The sequence below is a fragment of the Notamacropus eugenii genome, chromosome 7 (assembly GCF_028372415.1).
Source record: "Notamacropus eugenii isolate mMacEug1 chromosome 7, mMacEug1.pri_v2, whole genome shotgun sequence".
NCBI lineage: Eukaryota > Metazoa > Chordata > Mammalia > Diprotodontia > Macropodidae > Notamacropus > Notamacropus eugenii.
In genome coordinates, this window is record NC_092878.1 from 36,901,712 (window position 1) to 36,921,919 (window position 20,208).

At 41.1% G+C, this 20,208-nt stretch overlaps 3 protein-coding genes across 8 annotated transcripts in view; 1 reads left to right on the forward strand and 2 right to left on the reverse strand.

Annotated features, from left to right (window-relative positions):
- Nucleotides 1-1,558, reverse strand: part of UBR7 (ubiquitin protein ligase E3 component n-recognin 7) — a 40,209-nt gene extending 38,651 nt beyond the window's left edge. For both annotated transcript variants that reach the window (XM_072623379.1, XM_072623380.1), the window contains exon 1: nucleotides 1,237-1,558. In XM_072623379.1, the coding sequence (XP_072479480.1) occupies nucleotides 1,237-1,386 (150 nt within the window). In that variant the 5' untranslated portion in view covers nucleotides 1,387-1,558. The remainder of the gene's footprint in view (nucleotides 1-1,236) is intronic.
- Nucleotides 1,559-1,585: 27 nt separating this feature from the next.
- GON7 (GON7 subunit of KEOPS complex) lies at nucleotides 1,586-4,659 on the forward strand. The gene is made up of 2 exons (XM_072623387.1): nucleotides 1,586-1,963; nucleotides 4,340-4,659. Exons 1-2 carry the CDS (start codon nucleotides 1,753-1,755, stop codon nucleotides 4,468-4,470), a joined length of 342 nt encoding a protein of 113 aa, XP_072479488.1. The 5' UTR covers nucleotides 1,586-1,752; the 3' UTR covers nucleotides 4,471-4,659.
- A 12,013-nt stretch (nucleotides 4,660-16,672) lies between these two features.
- LYSET (lysosomal enzyme trafficking factor) lies at nucleotides 16,673-19,455 on the reverse strand. 5 transcript variants are annotated; one of them, XM_072623383.1, is made up of 3 exons: nucleotides 18,583-19,455; nucleotides 17,799-17,905; nucleotides 16,673-17,500 (listed from the first exon to the last, which is right to left on the reverse strand). In XM_072623383.1, exons 1-2 carry the CDS (start codon nucleotides 18,975-18,977, stop codon nucleotides 17,860-17,862), a joined length of 441 nt encoding a protein of 146 aa, XP_072479484.1. In that variant the 5' UTR covers nucleotides 18,978-19,455; the 3' UTR covers nucleotides 16,673-17,500; nucleotides 17,799-17,859. The 5 variants fall into 5 exon arrangements, with proteins under 5 accessions (XP_072479484.1, XP_072479485.1, XP_072479486.1 ...); XM_072623384.1 differs by having other exon boundaries at nucleotides 18,583-18,655; XM_072623385.1 differs by lacking the exon at nucleotides 18,583-19,455 and adding an exon at nucleotides 17,985-18,276.
- Between the last annotated feature and the right edge of the window lie 753 nt (nucleotides 19,456-20,208).

Below are 20,208 nucleotides of genomic sequence, written 5' to 3' on the forward strand. Positions count from 1 at the left end.
ACCTTCATCCTTCCGCAGTCTTCAATGCCAAATCTGCTCTCTTCTCTCCCTTTTCCCCTATTATCCGCTCTTCTGGTTCCTAATCTAACGTTGAAAGCAGAGCTTCTACAAATAACTCGTTTCTACAAAATACTACATCACATCCACGCAACTGGACAGGACGTCCCTGACCCTCACCTCCCAAAGAAGCCAGCCCACAACTTACTATCCCTTCTTGCTCGCCCTAGGACGGGGAAATGCGATTTGGAGAGGGGGGGGGGGGGGGCAGGATAAAAGGCCTGAACCAAGAGGAGGGGAGGAAAGGAAGGAATGGGGTTTTCGCAAACAGTGACACTAAGAATAAGGCAGAGAGGTCCTGAGGAAAGGGGCACTGGGGGGGAAGGCAGGGGAGAAGACAAGGTGGGGGGGGACAGGGCCACCCTATCTATGAAAGGGAATGGGTGGGGGGTGGGCAAAGCCTCCGGGAGCTAACAGAAACGGGGGGGGGCGGGGAATAAAGAAGGGGAAGGGGGCGACGCTGGGAAGAGGACAGACCAAGAACGGGGGCATCTCCGTGCGCGCTCACTGGCCATCCCCTCCCATCTCCCACCTTCTGCAAGGAGCCTCCCTGATCCCCTTAATCCTGGAGTCTTCCCCAGGATTATTCATACTTTAGCCAGCATTTTTCCAGTTTGCACACGGCAGTTTACAGACTGGCCTCAGGCCAACAAGCATTTATTAAACGCCTACTGCGTGCCCGGCACGGCGCTGGGCGGCGGAGGCAGAGAAGGTCAAGAGCCACGCGGCTGGGCGACGTCCTCGGAGGGCAAGGACCACGCTAGCGGACTACCTGACCTCCAGGACGGGGGGTGGGGGGGCTGAGGACCCTGCGAGGCAGACGAGCCTTTAAGAGAGAACCAGGAAGCAGAGAATTCCGGAGCGGGAGCCGAGACACATCAGGAGTGAAGGGGTCGGGCTGGGAATGGGAAGGTGGGGGAGAAGTTGGGGGCCGGGAAGGGCGGGGCAGGCTGGGAATCCCGGAGAAGAGCGGGTCCGCACGGGGGTGGGAACTCCCTAAAGGAGAGGTGAAAGGGCAAAGAATGACGGGGTGGCCCTCCGTGGAGAGGAGGCAGGCCCAGGCCGGGCCCGAAGGCGCCCGGACTGAGCCCCGGGCACGGGAGCCCCGGGCACTGGAGCGGAGGCTCGCGCGGGCCCGGGCCGTGAGCCCCCCAATCTCGGCCCCGGCCCCCCGCCCACCTGCGAGTAGGAGCACTTCTCCGAGTCGCTGCCGCCCAGCACCGCGCAGGCCTCGTTCTCCAGCTCTTCGTCCTCCTCTAACACGTCCACCAACGACACCACGGGCTCCTGCTCGGACAGCCGACCCCCGCCCCGCTCGGCTCCCGCCATGCTCAACTGTCAGCCGGCAGGCCCGGAGCTCCACATCGGGGGCGGCGGGAAAACTGCGCGCGAGGGGTGTAGCCGGAGATGGAGGAACCCCGCCCCTCCAACTCCCAAAACCAATCAGAGCGCCGGGAGGAGAAGGCGGAGCGCGGGGGGCGCCGATTGCGGAAACGGAAGTTCAGGGGAGGCGGGAGGTGCCGAATGCGTAGGCTTTTTTTTTTTTTTTTTTTTTTTTGGTTTCCTATCCCCTCCCTTTTCCTCTCCCTCCCCCCCCCCCCGCCCCACTCCCCTCCCTCTGGTGGCTGCTGCGGCGGCAAGGGCCGCTTCCGTTTCCGGGTCGCTCCGGTGGCGGGCAGTTGAAGAACTGCCGTCATGGAGCTTCTGGGAGAGTTTGTGGGACGAGATGGGAAGCAGCAGCGGCTCCGAATAACTTGTGAGGGGCCGAGTGAGGCAGGCCGCTTCCAGGGACTGCTGTCGGGGTTGGCGCAGATGAGGGAGCAGGTGACCGAGCTCCTTCAAACTGTGGAAGGAAGAGAGGCGCGGGACCCGGCGGCGGCTGGAGGCTCCACCTCGGCCTCGGAGGGTGAGCCGGGCGGCGGCCCCGTTCCCCTGGCAACGGCGGGGGCGGGGGTCCTGGGCGGGGCTCTTTGTTCGGGGCGGGGGAGGACGGCGAGGCCGAGGCCAGGCTGAGCCCGGGGCCGAAGGGTGCTTGGTCCTGGTTGGTGACTTCTGAGGACGGGGTCCGGGGGCAGTGATGGGCTTCGAATTCTGACTCGAAAATGTCGGAGACGCCCTTCCAGCCCTGAATCCTCCGATCCGCAATGTCGCATTTACGTCTAGTCGGGTTGCTTTTGTCTTTTGAGGCCTCACAGCCTAAGTTAGTGCTCAAGTGTTGTCCGTTCTTTGGAGGAAAAAATAGCTATGATGATTGGAAAAAATGAGAAAGGAAAAATAATTGCAAACATTTATATAGAGTGCTGTCCGATTTCCTTAAAATCTTTCCTTAGGACAAACCCTGGGAAGTGGAAAGTGCAAGTGTGAATCCCCATTTTGTTTTTTACAGATGAGTATAAGCAGAGGTTCAGAAAGGTTATTTGCCAAAGGGCACACAGCTAGTAGGTGGCAGAGGGTACTCAAACCCTGCGCCTCGGACACCAAATCCTTTGCCCTTTTGCTCTTTCCACTGTACAAAACTGCTTTATCTTCTATGGTATAGTGTAGTACTTTTGAGCATCTACTACGAAAAGTATAGTATTTAGAGTTTCCGCTATGGTGCAAGGTGGTTCTTAGAGCATCTAAGTACTTCCCACCAAACAAAACTGCTTTACTGACCATCTACGAGGGTGAGGTTCGGTACTTAGAACATCTACTGTGGTGAAGTGTGGATGCTCTAAGTACTACATTGTATCGTGGCAGTAAAGCAACTTTGTATCTTCGAAGAACATCTAAGTACTGGACTGGATTTAACTGGAAGGAACTTTTTATTTTACCAGCTAGGGAAGGGATCTAGAGAGCAGAAGTGGCATGTCTAAATTGACACTGGTAATAGCAGAGCCAGGATACAGACTCAAGTCTTCTGACTTTGAGTCCAGGCTCTTTCCAATACAACACTAAAATATTAAAAAAAAAAAATCCATAATATTGTTAGTGTTGACAGATCCTTCCATGCCGTAGTAGATAGTTTTATAAGTTGCTGTAGTGGAAAAAGAAATTATGCAGTGATAAATCTCTCTGAATGTAGCAAGGCTGGCCCACTCAGAAGGGGTCCTTGCAATGCCCTTATTTGAAATCTTTCCTGCTTGTTAGCATTTGCCGGAGCTTGTTCTCTATGAGGGTAGCTTTCAAGAAATAAAGGTCCTGTCCACACCAATATGAGGCAGAAGAGAAAGACTTAAGTGGAGGTATCTTGCATATCTCAGTTTTATAGGTGGACAAACTGAGGCACCAATCCTTAAATGGCTTACCCATGTCATATAGGCACTGCACTTTGTGGTTGTACTTAGTGCCCAAATTGAATTGTCTGGCCATTTTTCTTTTGCCTGCTGCCAGTAGTATTATTATTTACTTAGGGACAAATAGGTGGTTTAGACATTAAAGTCATTAGACCTCAGACATTTACTGCTATATCACCTGGGGTAAGTTATTTAACCTCTCTTAGCTTCAGTTTTCTCATTTGTAAAAGGGGATAACAACAGCCCTTATATGACAGGGTTGCTGTGAGGATAAAGTAACATTATATAGACATATACATACATATATGTCTATATAATACTATTTAGGTGCTCGCTGTTACCACTTATTATTAGAATTATTTCACACACACATATAATACATTAAAAAATATTTGAGGAATGATTATGGTGCTCTTCCCTACTAGTGTGTGGACACTACTGAAAAACAAATCAACAATAGTACTGTAGGTTGGTTAGCTCTTTTAGGGCATGATATTGACACCAAGATGATAGTTTCCGTCCTTGTATAAACTAGGTAGTTTGGCTAATGAACCAAGTGGGGAGTTTCTATGGTTTCTAGCTTCAAACTCTGTTCCTGTCTTCTTGAAATAGCATGCTGTTGGCTGATCGATCATTAGGGAAGTACCACTACCCTATTTCAAAAATAATAAAAAAAACAACCTCTATCAACAACAGGTTAATAGTGTCAGAATTGTGCAGAAATAGTACAATTGTACATAATTGTACAGAATAGCAATTTTTAAAATTCAGGAATAGAATGAGACATTGCTGGATTATTTACCTCGTAAATTTAAAAGAGGTACATTTAATAACTCAAAAGTAATAATGTGCGTGCTTTTTTACCTCAGAAGTAAACATTATGTTATAAAATGCTTTGTCATTTTAAAAGTACTTTACGTATGTCATCTCCTCTGATCTCATTAACAGCCCCTTTTAGCTGTCCTTCAAGAATATTGTCATACAACAAATATTTGTTATTTTAAAAGGTGAAGACGATGAGGCTGAAGATGAAGAAAGTAACACTCAAAACAAAATTTACTCATCGGGACCACCTGCAAAACGGATAAAACCTTTACATAGTCTTGAATGTAGTTTTGGAGTAAAAAACTTTGGCTAAATCTTGGTATAAATATTTGGTATATATTGAGATCTTGCAAAATTTGTACTTGATTTTGGAAACGCATCTGTTTTTACCTTGGCTATTCTGTCAAAGGAAAATGTTTCTTCTGTATATTGCCAACCAAAAAAAAATATGATGAATGTTTGAAAATAAAATCATTCCTCTTGAGTGAGGATATCATTTCAATCAACAAGCATTTATTAAGCGCCTATTAGATGCTAGTCACTGCAGATACAAAAATTAAACAGCTCCTACCTCAGGGAGTTTACATTCTACCAGGGAGATATAACATGGACACGGATACAGAAGTACAAGATACCATAGCATCTGGAAGTAGAAAAAACTTCAGAGGCCATCTGAGCCAACTTCTTTATTTTACAGATCTGAGGCCTAGGGGAATTAAGCAACTTGCCCAACTCATACACATACCTGCAGCGTTTGAACTCAGGTCTTCTGATTCCAGAACCATTTCTCATAACATTATACCACATTGCTTCCACATATACAAAATAATTTTGAGGGAAAGAAGTGTAGACTAACAACTGGGGATATAAGAAAAGGCCTCTTGAAGAAGGTGGTCCTTAAAGCTGTACCTTAAAGGTGAGCTAAAGGTTCAAGAGTGAGAGCTGATAAAAGAGGGTCCTCCCAGCACAGGGACCAATAGCCCATGCAAAGGGAGAGAAGATGACGTGTTGCTTACAAGGAAGAAAAAGGAGGCCAGTTTAGGTATAACAAAGGAAGCAAGGGTGAGGAGTCCAAATGATCTGCCTGCAAAATTAGGCTGGATTCATATTGTGAAGCACTCTAATATAAATTTCAAATTAAAAAAAAAACAACAGTATGTTTCACACATTTTGTAAAGTCATCCCAAGTAGTAACACTTTTAATACACATATATATATATTTTTTTTCCTAAAATAAGTTAAATTTGAATAATGTTCCATGGTGACATATAAATGTTATAACCAGACCCTACCCTAATGTTGTGAAATACCTGAGACCCTGTAATGTTTTTGGCTGTCATTATATTTGTGCAGAACCAATTAATGATGTTAGGGAGGGTATATTTGTATCTTCTAGCTGTTGCTTTTTTTATGTAAAAAGAACATGTTCTGTCATGATTTGTGAGTGATCATGTTGCAAAGAGCTGAGCTTGTGTAAACTTCAAGCTTAACTACTAAATATAGACTGGAGTTTAGAAGACTGAGTGGAAGAAAAAGGGAACTGAGAATGAAGAAAAGGGGAAACCCTTGGATGACACCCGAAGAAAATCCTGTGCTCCTTATTGACTTACGTCTTGTGATTAAATACTTCTATAAAATTGCTTTTAGGACACACACACACACACACACACACACACACACACACACACGGAATAGCTCTTCTACCATTACTTCTCAGCTGCCAGAGATAAAAGCATTAGTTTATATGGGTATGAACCGTTTTCATTTTGTGTGTGTGTGTGTTAAATACAGCTAAGAAAAAAACACTATATTACACCTTTTCAAACTGTCGGTTCCAGATTTAACAATCAGTAATTTAATACTGAGGAGTGAATAAAGCATCTTAACGTGACTTTGTGAAATAACTAACTTGTCTGATGGCAAAGGGAATTGACCTACCATTTTCCTATTAGGTTTAGATATCATAGTCATGCAAATTAATGCAAAGCATATATGAAAGAATTAAATGAAATTAAAAGAATTACAGGATTTGAAAGCTAAATGGTTATACAAGATGACCACCGGTCCTTACTTTACATGTCAGGAAGCAGACCAATGCCTTGGTCAAAGTCACTCAGACAGAAAAATGTGTCTTTTTTGTGTTAGAACAATATATTTGCCTATTAAGTACATTTTTTCTCCTTCAGCTTGCAGATAGAAAGTTGAAATATCATTTGTCAGTCTAGGTGGGAGTGGTAGAGCAACAAAATTTTTTTTTTAGAAATTGTGGTTAGACTTACTTTAAAAGAATGGGAAGGCAATCTGATTATGTCAAAACATAAGTAAACATTCTTCACTGCAAGTAATCTTTTAACAAAAAACATGTCCTCATTCTCATAAAATTATATATTTCCTAATATTTAAAATTTATTTCTACAAATTTCTGTGTTCTGACTTTGTCTAGCACGTGTTTTTAAAGACTATATCTTGTTAAAGGTCATATATAAGTATATATACGTATATACACATGTACCCATTTATTAAGTGTTTGGAATACAAATGGAAGGAAAAAAAATTGAGCTAATGGTGGAAAACACATAAATGGGAGCTGAAAAAAAGAGGAGGTTTGGGGAAAAGTCTGGGGAAACTTAAGAGTTTGAAGTGGTAGCCCAAAGGAATGGAGGCATCTCCAGGGTGAGAATGCTGATGGTGAAGAGGTGGAAAATTCTGGAGAGTCAGGAGCTGAACTAAGACAAGTGAAGTAATATTAGTATTTATCACCCGGTATTCTGTATAATTTAAATGCACAGGTTCTAGATCAATTTTTTAAAACTCAAATAAGTGACAAAAATGGATTTGATGGAAAATGGAAACAATGACCCAGAATTTTTTTTTTTTGCCTTTTATTTCCTAAGTTTGTCACTCTGAAAACATATAAACTTTGGCCACAGCTAAGAGGGAAAAAGTTGGTCTCTGAAATAACGAACTATTTTTCTTCAAATTTTATTGGTATTTTTGGTTTTTATGGCAGACGTCCCAACATCCCACCCATAGGACTCTTCTACAACAAAGAAATAAAATCTTCCAATACTGAAACTGACAAGTATGCAGTGTTCCTCACTTGTAGCCTATGATCATTCTGAGAGGGAGTATGTTGCAACCTTAGCCAAGCAAGAATTTTTTTTTTGGTAGGAGAGTTAAGCCCAGAGCAGAACCTAAAAAACGAGCCATGTAGGTTTTATACAAGACTCATGTAATGACCACATTTGGAAGAATGTAAACCATAAATGCAAATTAGATTTTTAAAAGTAATTTGATATAAAGAAATATTTGTTCTTCGGTGAACATAATACTGTGATCTGGTGCCAGGAATACTTTTACAGTTTTATGCAGTTCGTAGTTGCTTGACTAGAATATTTGTTTATGAATTTAAAACCTTTTAGAAAAAGATGACTTAAATAAACGTTCATGAAAATAATATATACAATGGTTACAGCAAGGTAAATAAAAATAACCAGTAACCATGAAAACGAATTTTTCAAAGTGCAGGCTTGCACTCAAAAGGAGATATAAAACAATACCTCCCCTCCACCACTTCCTCTGCTCAGGTAAAGAGGATGAAAGATGAGAGCAGGGATCCATGGGTGTGGCATACTACATATATTGCCAGATTTTTTTTGATTTTTTGATTAGTTTTGCTAGTTTTGTTTTTTTTAAAATATTCTTGGTTATATAGGATGGCTTTGGGGGGTGGTGAGGGAACAGGATACAAGGAAAAATTTAGGCTATCGATACAATTTTTATTTTTCAAAAAAAGATAACAGGAAGCAAATTTTTCCTAGAAAAATGTGAAACATAATACCAAGAATAAGGCCAAACAATTTTCATCTTTTGAGAACAATTCCATTCACCAAGTACTTATTAAAGGGGTTACTATGTACAAGGCATTTATGCATGCACAGGATAATAAAAAGACAAAAATGGAAAAAGGCTTCTGCCCTCAGAAAGCTTATATTCCAGTAGGATAAAAACATAAAAGTAAATACAAGATAATTTGAGGATATGGAAACACCATTTACGATGAGGGAGTCTGAAAAAGTTCTGTGTGGAAGATGGCACTTGAGCTGACCCTTGAAGGAAACCACAGATTCTTTTCATAAGAGACAATTTGTGGAAAGGCCCAGAAACAGGAAGAGGCTGCCAAGTTTGGGGAACAGCAAACTGTCTGGTTTGGCTGAAATGTAATGTGGGATTAATGTGAAATAAGTCTGAACCACAGTGGGAGGGACTTTAAATGTCAAGCTGCAGTTTGTTTTTGCCTAAAGACAAAAGGTAGCCACTGACGGTTTCTGAGCAGGAGGTGACATGGTCAGACATGCTTCAGAAAGATTATTTTGACGTCTATTGTAGAGAATGCACTGGAGACATATACCTTCATTTGTTTTTCAAGTTAGAGTTCAAAAATAAGTACAAAACAACAACAAAACCAACATTTTCTTTATGGGCTTAAACTGTTGTATGAGATTTTGTTAGTATTAGGAATGTGTACAGAATGCACACTTGCCTGTTTGTTTTTTACATTTTATTATAAATTAATGAGAATAATCCAAAATTCTATTTTAAGTGTCGGTAGTAAATATCTATAACCTCAAATTACCAAGTTTATATTTTAGGGATAAAAGACTTAGCAAGTTACCTGAGAGAAAAGTTGGAAAAGTTATAGAGCATTCAGTGTCATTTAAGCATAGGTCTGGAAGACTCATCTCTCTTTTAAATGTTCAAGCCCATTGCATTCATACAGCAGAACTCGAGAACTCTACTTTTTTTTCCTTGACCATGCCCTCACGCAGCTTCTAGTCCAAAAGAGGGACAAGATACAAACATGGAGACTGCATAATCTTAACAAAGTGCAGGGGTGTAGGACCCTGCTTGGTGAGGCAGGAGATGAAGTTATTACCTGTGGTGGCAGATCACAGCGCAGTTGAGTTAGGCTTTAAAAAACTTTTCTTTCTAATTTGTGGCATGTCTCCATTCTCCTGTTCCCTACCTTTGTGCCCTCCTGTGGCATCACATCTGACTTGCAAAGTGTCCTGAAGTGTTGCCAACAGAACTAGTAATTTTGTCCATCTGGAATGCAAGCAGGTTGGCCACAACCCATAAAATGCACGGAAGCAATAGCTTTTGAAGGCTGTAGCACTACAGCCAACATAAACTCAACTGCCACTGTTTTCTCCAACTGTTATAAACCCTTACCTTAATACTTCCTAAACAAATAATGACCAAAGTGAAGATCTTCATGAATGCTTTGTTAAAAATAAAAAGTTATCCTATTAAGTTTAGACTGTGTTGAATTCTGTAGAAGCATCAGATGTATTTAATGCCAATTGGAAATGACCCAGCCAGAGGGAAAATACACCGGCTGTATTGTCAGTCTTTTAAAAACTGATTAAAAGGAACATTATCTGTGAACTCTGCTACCTACTTTATGATTAGAAATGTCTGCAACCAAAGGATAAAAAAACTTTGGATCTTATGATAAGAATACACAAACAATAAGAAACTTTCAGCACAAATGTTTTTCTGAAAAAAGCCCTTCATGATTGTCTTTGTGTACTTGGTATCCAACAGAGAATAGATGTAAGACAATCCTCTTATTTTAAGATTGTGCATGTTGCCATTATTCTCAGGACAAAAGTCATTGATTTTATGCAAACTACTAAGGAAATGTAGGTCCAGATGGATCTGTTTCCAAAATTTTCTTATGGAAAAAAAGTATATCATACTTTTGATTAAATAGTTGTATCGGTGATAAACAGCAGACTGGGAATAAAATCTGGGAACTTCTGATTCTTAGTCCTCTGTTCTTTCTTCTCTGCCACATGGCTTCATAAGAAGCAGGGAGAGAAATTGAAATGCACAAATACCAATAACCCTCAACAAGCCATACTACTCGTTCAGGGACAGCATTTGACCCACATCAGTCAATGAGATTGGCAGCTTCCCAGATCTTGTCTTTGTGTTCACAAATTGTTCCAAGAGCTTCTTTTTAGTCTCCAGGAAAATATTGATCATCATATGTTTGAAAACAAGATTTGCAATTCCCTTGCAATTATTATTTAGCAATAATTATTTTTGTGTACCTAAGTATAGAAGAAGGCTGGGTTATGAAATTGTCTAACAGTAACTTCAAAAGAGTAAATTGAGGCAGCTGTGTTGATGTAATAGACTTATACTGGACCTATAGTCAGGAAGACCTGAGTTCAAATCAGACTTTAATAGCTGTATGACCTTGGGCCCTTTGTTTCTATCTGCTTCAGTTTTCTCATCTGTAAAATGGGGATAATAATAACACCTACCTCCCAGGGTTGTTGTGAGGGTCAAATAAGGTAATATTTCCATAGCGTGCCCAGGACATAGTAGGTGTTATATAAATGCTAGTTATTATTAAATTGTAGTTTCTTAATTTGTAAATTGTACCTTTTTGTGTATTTTATAAACTTTTGAAAGATAAGTAAGTGTTTTGTTGCTTTTGACAAATTTCAACATTTGGGTTTTTTTTTTAAGTAGCCACAATGATTTTTACTTAAAGTGTAATTCAGCCTTATCAACACTAAAAAAATTACAGTAGAAATGAAGAAAACCAATTATCCAAACAAATTAAATCTCCTACGCTCTTATTTTAAAAGAAAAACAGTCTTCCCACCAGAAGAGAGCACATTGAATATCCCCAGAGGGCTAGGTTAGGAAGAAAAGGCATCTTATAACTTCAATGAGTCCTAAATGTGCAATTTACTACCTGTGTAATCATAACCATGTAACCATTACTACAATATTCAGTTTCCTTATCTGTATGAAGCATGCCCTACCTCAAAGAATTATAAGGAAAGTACTTTGCAAACCTTAAAAGGGCTATGAAATAGATTTATTATAATTATACAAATAAGAGTAGTAGAGGCCAGAGGTTTTTAGAATTTAACACTCACCCCTATATGTATAATGAATGCTTTCTTCTAAAAGAGTTGAGGGACACCAAACAACATCACAAAAAATTGAAATTAATTCTATTTTATCACAGGAAACAAGTGGTTACCGATATGGGAAACATTTCTGCATTAGTTATCTATACAGTTATACCACTGACTTAAAAATCAAAGGTCAAAATCAATATCAAATTAGAAGAATAAAACAAGAATGTATATTGTGTAGGTGAATCAACTCTGACCTAAGCCACTGATGCCAAAAAAGAAATAGGCCTAAGAAGAGATATCAGCACAAGTGGCCACTACTCACAATTTACTAAAGAAATTTAAACAATATAAATCAATTGCCATAATGAAAGACCAAAAGAACCTAGAAAACAAAGTCAGCAAACATTTAGTCTACTTGCCAACTGGAGAAATATGACAGCCCAAGGCAACATTGCTATAGAACATAAATTCATCTGTAAAATCTTATGGAAAAAGGAAGATGGTTTACAGTATCACTTCAAGAAAAAGTGAGATGTAAAAGAAGGAAAAATAAGTTTAAAGAAAGCTTGTTGAAAGATACAACCAAGAAAAAGTCATCCTGAGCATATTTTAAGAATAGAATGGTTAGAGGATAACAAATATGGAGGCAGCTAGGTAGCGCAGTGGATAGAACACTGGGCCTGGAGTAGGAGTACCTTAGTACAAATCCAACCCTAAGACTAGCTGTGTAACCTTAGGCAAGTCACTTAACTGGTTTGCTTCAGTTTCATCAACTATAAAATGGGATAACAGCATGTGAGGATCAAATAAGATCTTTGTTAAATGCTTAACAGTGAATGGGACATGGTAGGCACTCTGAAAATATTTGTTCCTTTTCCTTCTCCCTCCCCAAGGAATATAATAATAATTATTATTTTTATATAATAAACTTTCTCGATACAATAAACTTTATATAATAAAGTTCATATTTTTTTATATAATAAACTTTCTTGATGATCAATGTTAGGGTAGCTATTGTGTTTGGAATCTAATATCACAGTCCAAAATGTCCTATATGAGGGAGTGGAAATGGCATTTTAGAAAATAAGTACAGGAAAAGTAAGATGGGCTAGTGCAGGGGTGGGGAACCTCTGGCCTCAAGGCCACATATAGTCTTCTAGGACCTTGGGTGCAGTCTTTTGAGTGAGTCCAATTATACAGAACAAATCCTTTTATTAAGAGAATTTGTTCAGTGAAGTTTGGATTCAGTTAGAGGGCCGTACTTGAGGATCTAGAGGGCCACATGTGGCTTCAAGGCCACAGGTTCCCCACATACACAAACATACACAAAATATTTTTATGCTGGAAGTGATCAATTCTCACAATATACAGAGAGGATACAAAAGATTTAGAAAAATCTTGTAACTTGTTACCCCCAAAAGACGACTGATAATATCAATCATTACCAACCCATAGGTCTACTTTACCATCTCTGCAAAGTTTTTATGAAAATAATCTATGTACACATCAAGGGCATTGGGGCAACTTGGTGACATATCAGATAGAGCATTGAACTTGGACTTAGGAAGACCAGAGTTCAAATCCAACCTCTGATCTTTACTAGTTGTAAAACCCTGGGCAATTCACTGAGCCTCTCTGTAAAATGAAAATAGCACCTACCTCCCAGGGTTGCTATGAAGATCTAATGAGATATTTGTAAAGTGCTTTGAAAACCTTAAAATTCTATATAAATGCTAGCTCTTATAGGTATTAGATTTGAAAAGGGAAAAGGCAAGATTTTATAAATGATCATCTATGGCAGACCACATCATTATTGTCACATAACTAACTAAAAGATATGGAGAACACACAATCTCAATGTTCATGGACAATAAAAAAGTGTTTGATTCAGTAGAGTACATCCCTACCTTAAAGGCTCTTCAAAAAAGGTTTCTCTCATGCTTATGTTAAAAATCATACAAAATTTCTTAAGAAAGGTAACAACATGAGTAACTGCTGGTGACTGATTTTTACTGTTAAGAGCAAGGCATAAAACATAATTACATGCTTGTCAAAGGTATGGAGATATCCAGCACAGACTCCAAATGGATTCCTTAGAGGAACTTCCCAGAGGTAGTGAGGTCCTCCAAATGCTCCTTTCTGGACATCATTGTGCTAATTCAATCAAACCCCCAGAATACTGCAGAGCTTCCTGAATGAAGTCTATAATTATTTAAGAGTTTGGCCTAACTATCCACATAGTAAAAACTAAAGGGATGAATGACTGTTGTCCAGAATATGACATCGTTGACTGGACATCCTATAGAGTTAGTTCACCAGTACATATATCTTGGAGAACACACACAGACAATGAGTGGGGTCCAAAGTTGAACAGGATAGGAAAACTGCACATTTTAATAAATTAATTATAAATGAAAATTCTCTAAAGAATAGTGAAGATGTATAGGAGTAAAGTAGTAATGAGTATGTTGCAACACATTATAAAGAATTATGCAAGAGGCATAAAGGATATCAATAGAGATATGTATAACCAGAAAAAAAAAATGAGCTGGACACAAGAAGAACAAAAGAAAATTAATGCCAAGTTCTTGTGCTACATTAGTATCCATTCAATATCAAAAAAAAAACTAGACTGCTGCTGAGTAGCCCTCTTGTAAAGGATTTATATAGCACAATATAGAAAAGTTATTTAACATAGGTATATTGTGATCTGTAAATACCCCTATTGATGAGATCACAGATCCAAAGTATCAAAGAACCAGTGTGCCTGACTCTTAATAATGAAAGACTTATACAGTGTACACAAACTGCTAGGGCTGTAATTTCTTTGAGACATTATTCTAGCATTCAGCTGATCTTTAGGGTCAAAACTGCTTCTGTTTTAAGATATGATCCAGGAAACAGTGAATAGTAGACTGCAAGTTTATTTAAATCTTTAATAAAAGTAGTGGGTCACATTGGGGCAGCAACAAAACCTTTTGGGATCACAGCTTTAAATAGACCTGCTCTCCAAAGTCAAAAATTTGCTAGCAAGATTTACAGAGGTTGCAGGAGGAAGCATGTTTCTAACTTGAAATGAGTATCTAAATGTCCTTGATCATTGCTTTAGACTCCATGAGCATTAGAACTAGAAACTTAAATCCTAGTTCATCTAACTCATTCTGATTTTCTATTTCATAGTTTGGCAGGCTTGATGTATAGCCATAGTGTCAAGCATTTAAATGACTCCTAAACTCAAAACAAATCCAAGGTGCACATTGAACATTAGTTATTTTGCACATCAAAAATGGGAATTTCAGAAGGCTAAGATCTAAAAGAATCAGGATAATACAATTCATGAAATCTTTTACTTTTGATGTTGACTGTGAACTAGGATTAGTGTTTGCTGAAATAGCTTTACAAATAACCTCTCATTTATCTAAGATAAATGAGCTTACGCTAGGCTAGGTTAGACTAGTTAATTTTTTAAATTGCCTTCCAAGGCTGCTGAAGTCTCTTAGAATGGGTTGTTTAGTGATAATAGGATAATGAAGCAAACTACCAGGAGAACATTGCACAAGGTTTTTCAAAGATAATGTACACTCAATCAGACCTCCTGTTCACTCAATTAAAGTCTCTTGCTTTGTTCTTAAAACATTAAGCATATGGAAGTAACTCAAACTATTCAGTATCATGACCTAGAATTAAAATTTGTTATACAATATCTAAAAAAAAAGCACAAATTAAAAAAAAATGCACCAAGAATGATTACTTGGTCTTCTGGATGCAAGAATAAACCACCTGCAGATTTTCAGAATCATAGATTAGACCTAGAAGGAGCCTTGGAGATCTAACCCAATCCTTTTTACCGATGAGAAAATTGAGTCTAGATAGTTTAGGTTGTTGTCCAACAGTTTTCTCAAGCATGTAGCTTGCAAAAACAGAGCCAGAGATCTTAAGAATTTTCCCCAGTTTTAAACTTACCAGGTACAGATATGACTTTGGTCAAGACACATTATGAAGGATGAGACAAGAAGCCATTCCAGTTAATGGAAAACCGATAAACAGCAGAGCCAGGATTCAATCTCCGGTCCTTTCAATCTAAATATAACCTTCTTTCCACTATAGCCTGTTTTTGAGCTTGAGAATAAATGGTAAGGGGCCCAAAAAGGAATCCAGGAAGAACTTTAAAGTTTAAGATTTAAAAAGTGAGCAATAAAAGAACTATTTCATCTCTTAGATGACCCCTTGAAAAGAACATTCTAAACTTTTGAAGTTGAATGCAATTAAACCCTAAACTCTAAATTCAGGATTAGGTCCATATGGCAAAGGCTTTGGAATCAGAAAAATCTAGTTATTAACCAGAGAGACATGATTTGGGCTTGCTGAAGCTATTTTTTGCGATGGCAGCTGCTAGTCTTTAACATCATTTTACACATTCAACAACACATGAGGTATTTGGTCATTCCATGTCATGGACCCATGGTGTAATCATAAATGACTTGGTCATGGTTTATAAATAGTAATAAGGGGTGTGAGTCTATGTGTTTAAAATCAAAGAAGTATCTTCCAGACAGTAATTAGGGCACTCCCCTCCCTGAATTTCCAGTACTTTTTTGTACCATTTGTATGTTCTTGAACATATAGTGCCATGTTTCACATGTGTAACTTTTATCTCCAACTAGACTGTCAGTTTCTTGAAAGCTTATGTTATACTTTTTTAAGTATTTGCCTAGCACAAAGAAAAGCAATATATAGTGGTTATACACGACTGAAGTCATTTTATGAAATTAGTACCCCAAACATCACTGCCCCAAATCACAGGGCTAATCTCTTTAAGCCAGCTAAATGCTGAAATTTTGTTCTTCCAAAGTTTCCACCTTGTGATAAGATTTTTATCAGCAGATCTCTTCAGTACATCAAAGTTATCTAAAAAGCTACCTATCTTAAAAACTGAAAACTGCAATTTTTTGGTAGCTACATCTATAAACTGATCAGCAAGTGCGTATATTCTGAGGACCTATTCGATGTTCCTGCCAGTTTACCAACCTGCAGACTACAACTTGGTGAAGAAACATTAAAGTGTCTTAACTTTTGGTTACCAACCCATGGGTCTACTTCTCTGCAAAGTTTTTGAGAATAATCTATGCACACATCATTTGGTTCTGCTGGAGGCAGACTGCCTGCCTAGTTTTCCAAATGAAAGCTTGACAAGCCAGCTCTCTAAGCAGATTCAGCACTCTCCTTCTATGCAGATTTGATGTTGACCTAAGTAATTTTTCCATCTTTCAACAACTTACCCCAAGATTAGGAAAGATCCACTAGTTTCCATTTGTAGCTCCTGTTATAGCTGTACACTTCTACTGTGAAGTACGTAGGATTTTAAATGCATCAGTGTAAAATTTTGTCCTGCTGTTAATGACTTAAGATAGTAAAACCAAAAACTCCTGACAGTTATTAAATGTGAAAACATTAACTATTTAAATAATAGCTTTCAGTACAGGAGCAGAGGGAGTACAAAAGTTGTGGCCCATATGCAACAAGATATTTGTGAAGCTTGTAAAATTTAAAGAGAAGGAAGCCAAATACTTATGCAAAATTTAAATTTTATAATCATGTTAGGAACTTTTTACATTTAATACAAAGGAAGTGTCCATATGTACTCATTTTTGCCAAAAGGAAAAATTTCTGAATCATTATTTCCTCGCACAATAAAACGAAATCGGAGTCCAGATGTATGTCCTCTAGAAACTTTAGGTGGAGTGACATGATCTTACTTCCAAAGAAAATCTGAATAACATCCTTAGTTGAAGTTAGCATGATTGCAGCACTGTATGCCATTGTCTATCTAAAAATTCATTATTAAAAAACTGCCTCTCATCACATTTCAAAAAGAAAGGCTCAGCCCAACCACAACTTCCTCTGAAAACTTGAGAACCCCAGTCTTGTGATTAAACTTGATACAGTACTTGCAGTTTTGTAGTTACTTAAGAAAAGTGTTCGTTTTATGTATCAATCAGTTGTAATCTGCTGATCTGATTAGAAGCTTTGACAAAAGTTTGGTGGCGATTGCAAATAATTGCCAGGCATATAGGAATGATACAATACCCCACAGTTTTTGGGTCAGCTCTTGTGCAAGAATAAAGGAACAAAAACATCTGTAAGTATGGGATTAGAAAAATAATTGTCCATAGCCAAAAAGGCAGAGAAAGCAGTCGAGCTTTCAGGGAATGCGTCCATGTGGTTCCTTCTTGCGGCTCCTTTGGATGTTGCTGAATGTGTTCCAGTGCTAGCCTGTTGTAAGTTTCATTGATCTCAAAGACATAGTAAATTGCAGCTGCGCTTGCTAACAGGTACAGCCCCACTCCAATCCAGCCCATCCTCTGGCGGAAGTTCATCATTCTCCATGCTCTGTGCCTTGAAATGAAAGAACACATACGTTTGAGTGCTATAGAGACTGCAATACCTCTATTCACCTCGCTGGCTATAAAATGGGGTACTTCAAATCTAAGATTTATAAAATTCATGCTTTGCACGTAGCTTTCAAAAACCATGAAGAAATTTAAAAGTCACAGAAACTGCTGAACAAAATAATAATCTGTATAGTACCAGCACGTTGACTATTCACTGCTGCCAACCCCACAGTTATAAATAAAATGATATACTGTTTAGAAGTGTAAGGCTCTTTTTTTAAAAATAGAGTTCAAGTATGTACCTCTAGTTGAAAACTGGAATCAAGCCAGCCTCCTGAGGAGCGTTTCACCACTTTTAGTTGTTCAAATATTTTCTTTTTGGCACAGATCTAGGGCTTTAAATGTTCTCCTGAAAAAAGTTTTAACATACAACTCAAAACAACTCCAGGAAACCTACAGTGAGACACCGTAGCTCCTACAACACTTACAGAGGTCCCATCCTTCCTTTTCCCACGGCAAGAGTTACAGAGTCAATTAGCCCAGAATACTTGGTGCGCTTTGGCATTTCAGAGAAGGCGACCACCCAAGAACCGAAATCCTCTTCGGAACCGATCTCCAAAGAAAGTAACAGCCCTCGTCCCCCCACACTTCCCCCAGGGACTGCTCTCCGCCCAGACCGAGCGAGGCAGGCAAACACGCAGAGCATCCCTCAGGACTCAGCACCACCAGCGGACCCCGAGCGCAGGCAGCCCGGGCAGGGGCTGGGGGTGATTAACAGCAGCGTGACCCAGCCCTCAGTCAAGCGGGCCGGAGAGCCAGCGGCCCCGCCCCCGCCCGGCCACGCCCCGGAGCCGCCCACCACATCCCCGGGACCGCTCGCGATCTCGCTCTCCGTCTTCCTTCCGGAGCCCAGCGGGCCACCCCCGGTGGGGGACGGGGCCGCCGGCGGCTCCGGACAGCGGCACGCCCTCCCCGGGAACCCCGCGCCACGCCGCGCCCGGCGGAGGGAAGGTCGGGCGGAGGGCCCGCGCCTGGAGCTGAAAGGACCGGACATCCTGGATTCCCCGGGAAGATCCCGGATCTCACCTTCCTGTCCCAGGCGTCCGGCTGTCCCTGAGACCGCCGCAGATCGGGGCTTCCGGCTTGTGCCGGAAGCCGTTCCAACGTGGGGGCCGGAAGTCCCGCCTTCGCTCCGGAGGGCGGGACGTCACGCCACGCCCCACCCTGCACCGGCCGAAGTCGGGCGATCCTTGGCCCGCGGGTAGAGGGCCCGGGGACGTGGCTCCTTCTTCCCCTTCCCTCCCTTCCCCCTCTCCCCAAGTCCTTCCCTCCGGGGCAGTCTTGTGGAGGCGTCCGTTTGTCCGGGGCTTGGGTCCGATTTTCCGCGCTCTTTCAGCGTCTGTGCGTTGGGGGTGGGGGCGGGAGAGGTCCCTTTGCACCTCGCTCTTTCTTTTCTGTAAAGCGACCTTCGCTTTGTACATTCACCCGGTTAGAGGTGGAGCGGCCCCAAGCCCTCCTTGTACAGAGCGCCAGGCTCCGGGCCGGCCTCCGCTTCCATTCTGGTCCGCTCTAGTCCTCCTAGCTTCCTTTTTCCGTTCTCCGCCAGCGCCTTAGCTCCCTTACCTCCCGGTGAAAGTCTGCTGGATCGTTAGAGTCGTGTCCTACTCGTCCTGATCCCATTTCCTTCTCCAGATCATTTGACAGGTGAGGAAACTGAGGCAAACCGGGGTCACACAGCTAGCAAGTGTCTGAGGCCGGATTGGAACTCAGGGCTTGCAGAGTCCGAGCCTGGCACGTTGCACCACCCGGCCAATCCCCCGAAATGTAGTAACGAGTCATTAGGTTGACGAGTATTCATTAAGCATCTACTGTGTGCCTGGCACCGTGCTGAGCACTAGGGACGCAAAAAAATACAAGAGTTGTCCAGGGATTGGGAGAGAGATTACACATACCCGGATACATAAATGCAAAATAAATTGGGGGAGGAAGGGCATGAGGAAGTGCTCACCCAGGACTGAACTTACAAGAAGGCTAGGGAAGCCGAGAGGCAGGAATGAGGACCACCTGCATGTCAGGCACAGGGCACAGGTGCCTGAGATAGAGTACCGAATTTGGGAGAACAGCTGGAAGACCGGCCTGTGAGTAGAGTAGCTGTAGGAAAATTATTTGAAATAAGGCTAAAGAGAGGAAGATACCAGACAGAGGAATCTGCATTTGATCCTGGAAGCAATGTTGGTTTTGGTCCTTCTTCTGGAAGAGGGCCGTGACATCAGGGAGGTGATGCCATTGACATGCAAGTGAGCTGGATTTAAGTGCAGAAGGGCTGTGCACAGTTACCAGTCTCACCTTCTCCTCCTGAGCCGTCTGGGTCCAGTGGCCAGATGTAGATCAGGACAACTGGAGATGGACCTGGATGCGGTTACTACAGCCACTGAAGGATTTTGAGCAAGGGAGGTGCATGATCATCAGTTTTCTCCCTATCCTCCTTTCCTTTTCCTTGTCTCTGTTCTCCTTTCCTCTCTCTTTCCCAGGCTCATCACTTATGTTCTCCCCAGACTTACTTCATAGAGTCTTGAAGCTTTGTATCTCAAAATCCTACAGGGACTTCATAGGTACTTGCAAGCACCTTGTAAGTTCAGTCCTGGGTGAGCACTTCCTAATGCCCTTCCTAGTTGCTAGTGCTCCTTCCTCCCTCAATTTATTTTGCACTTA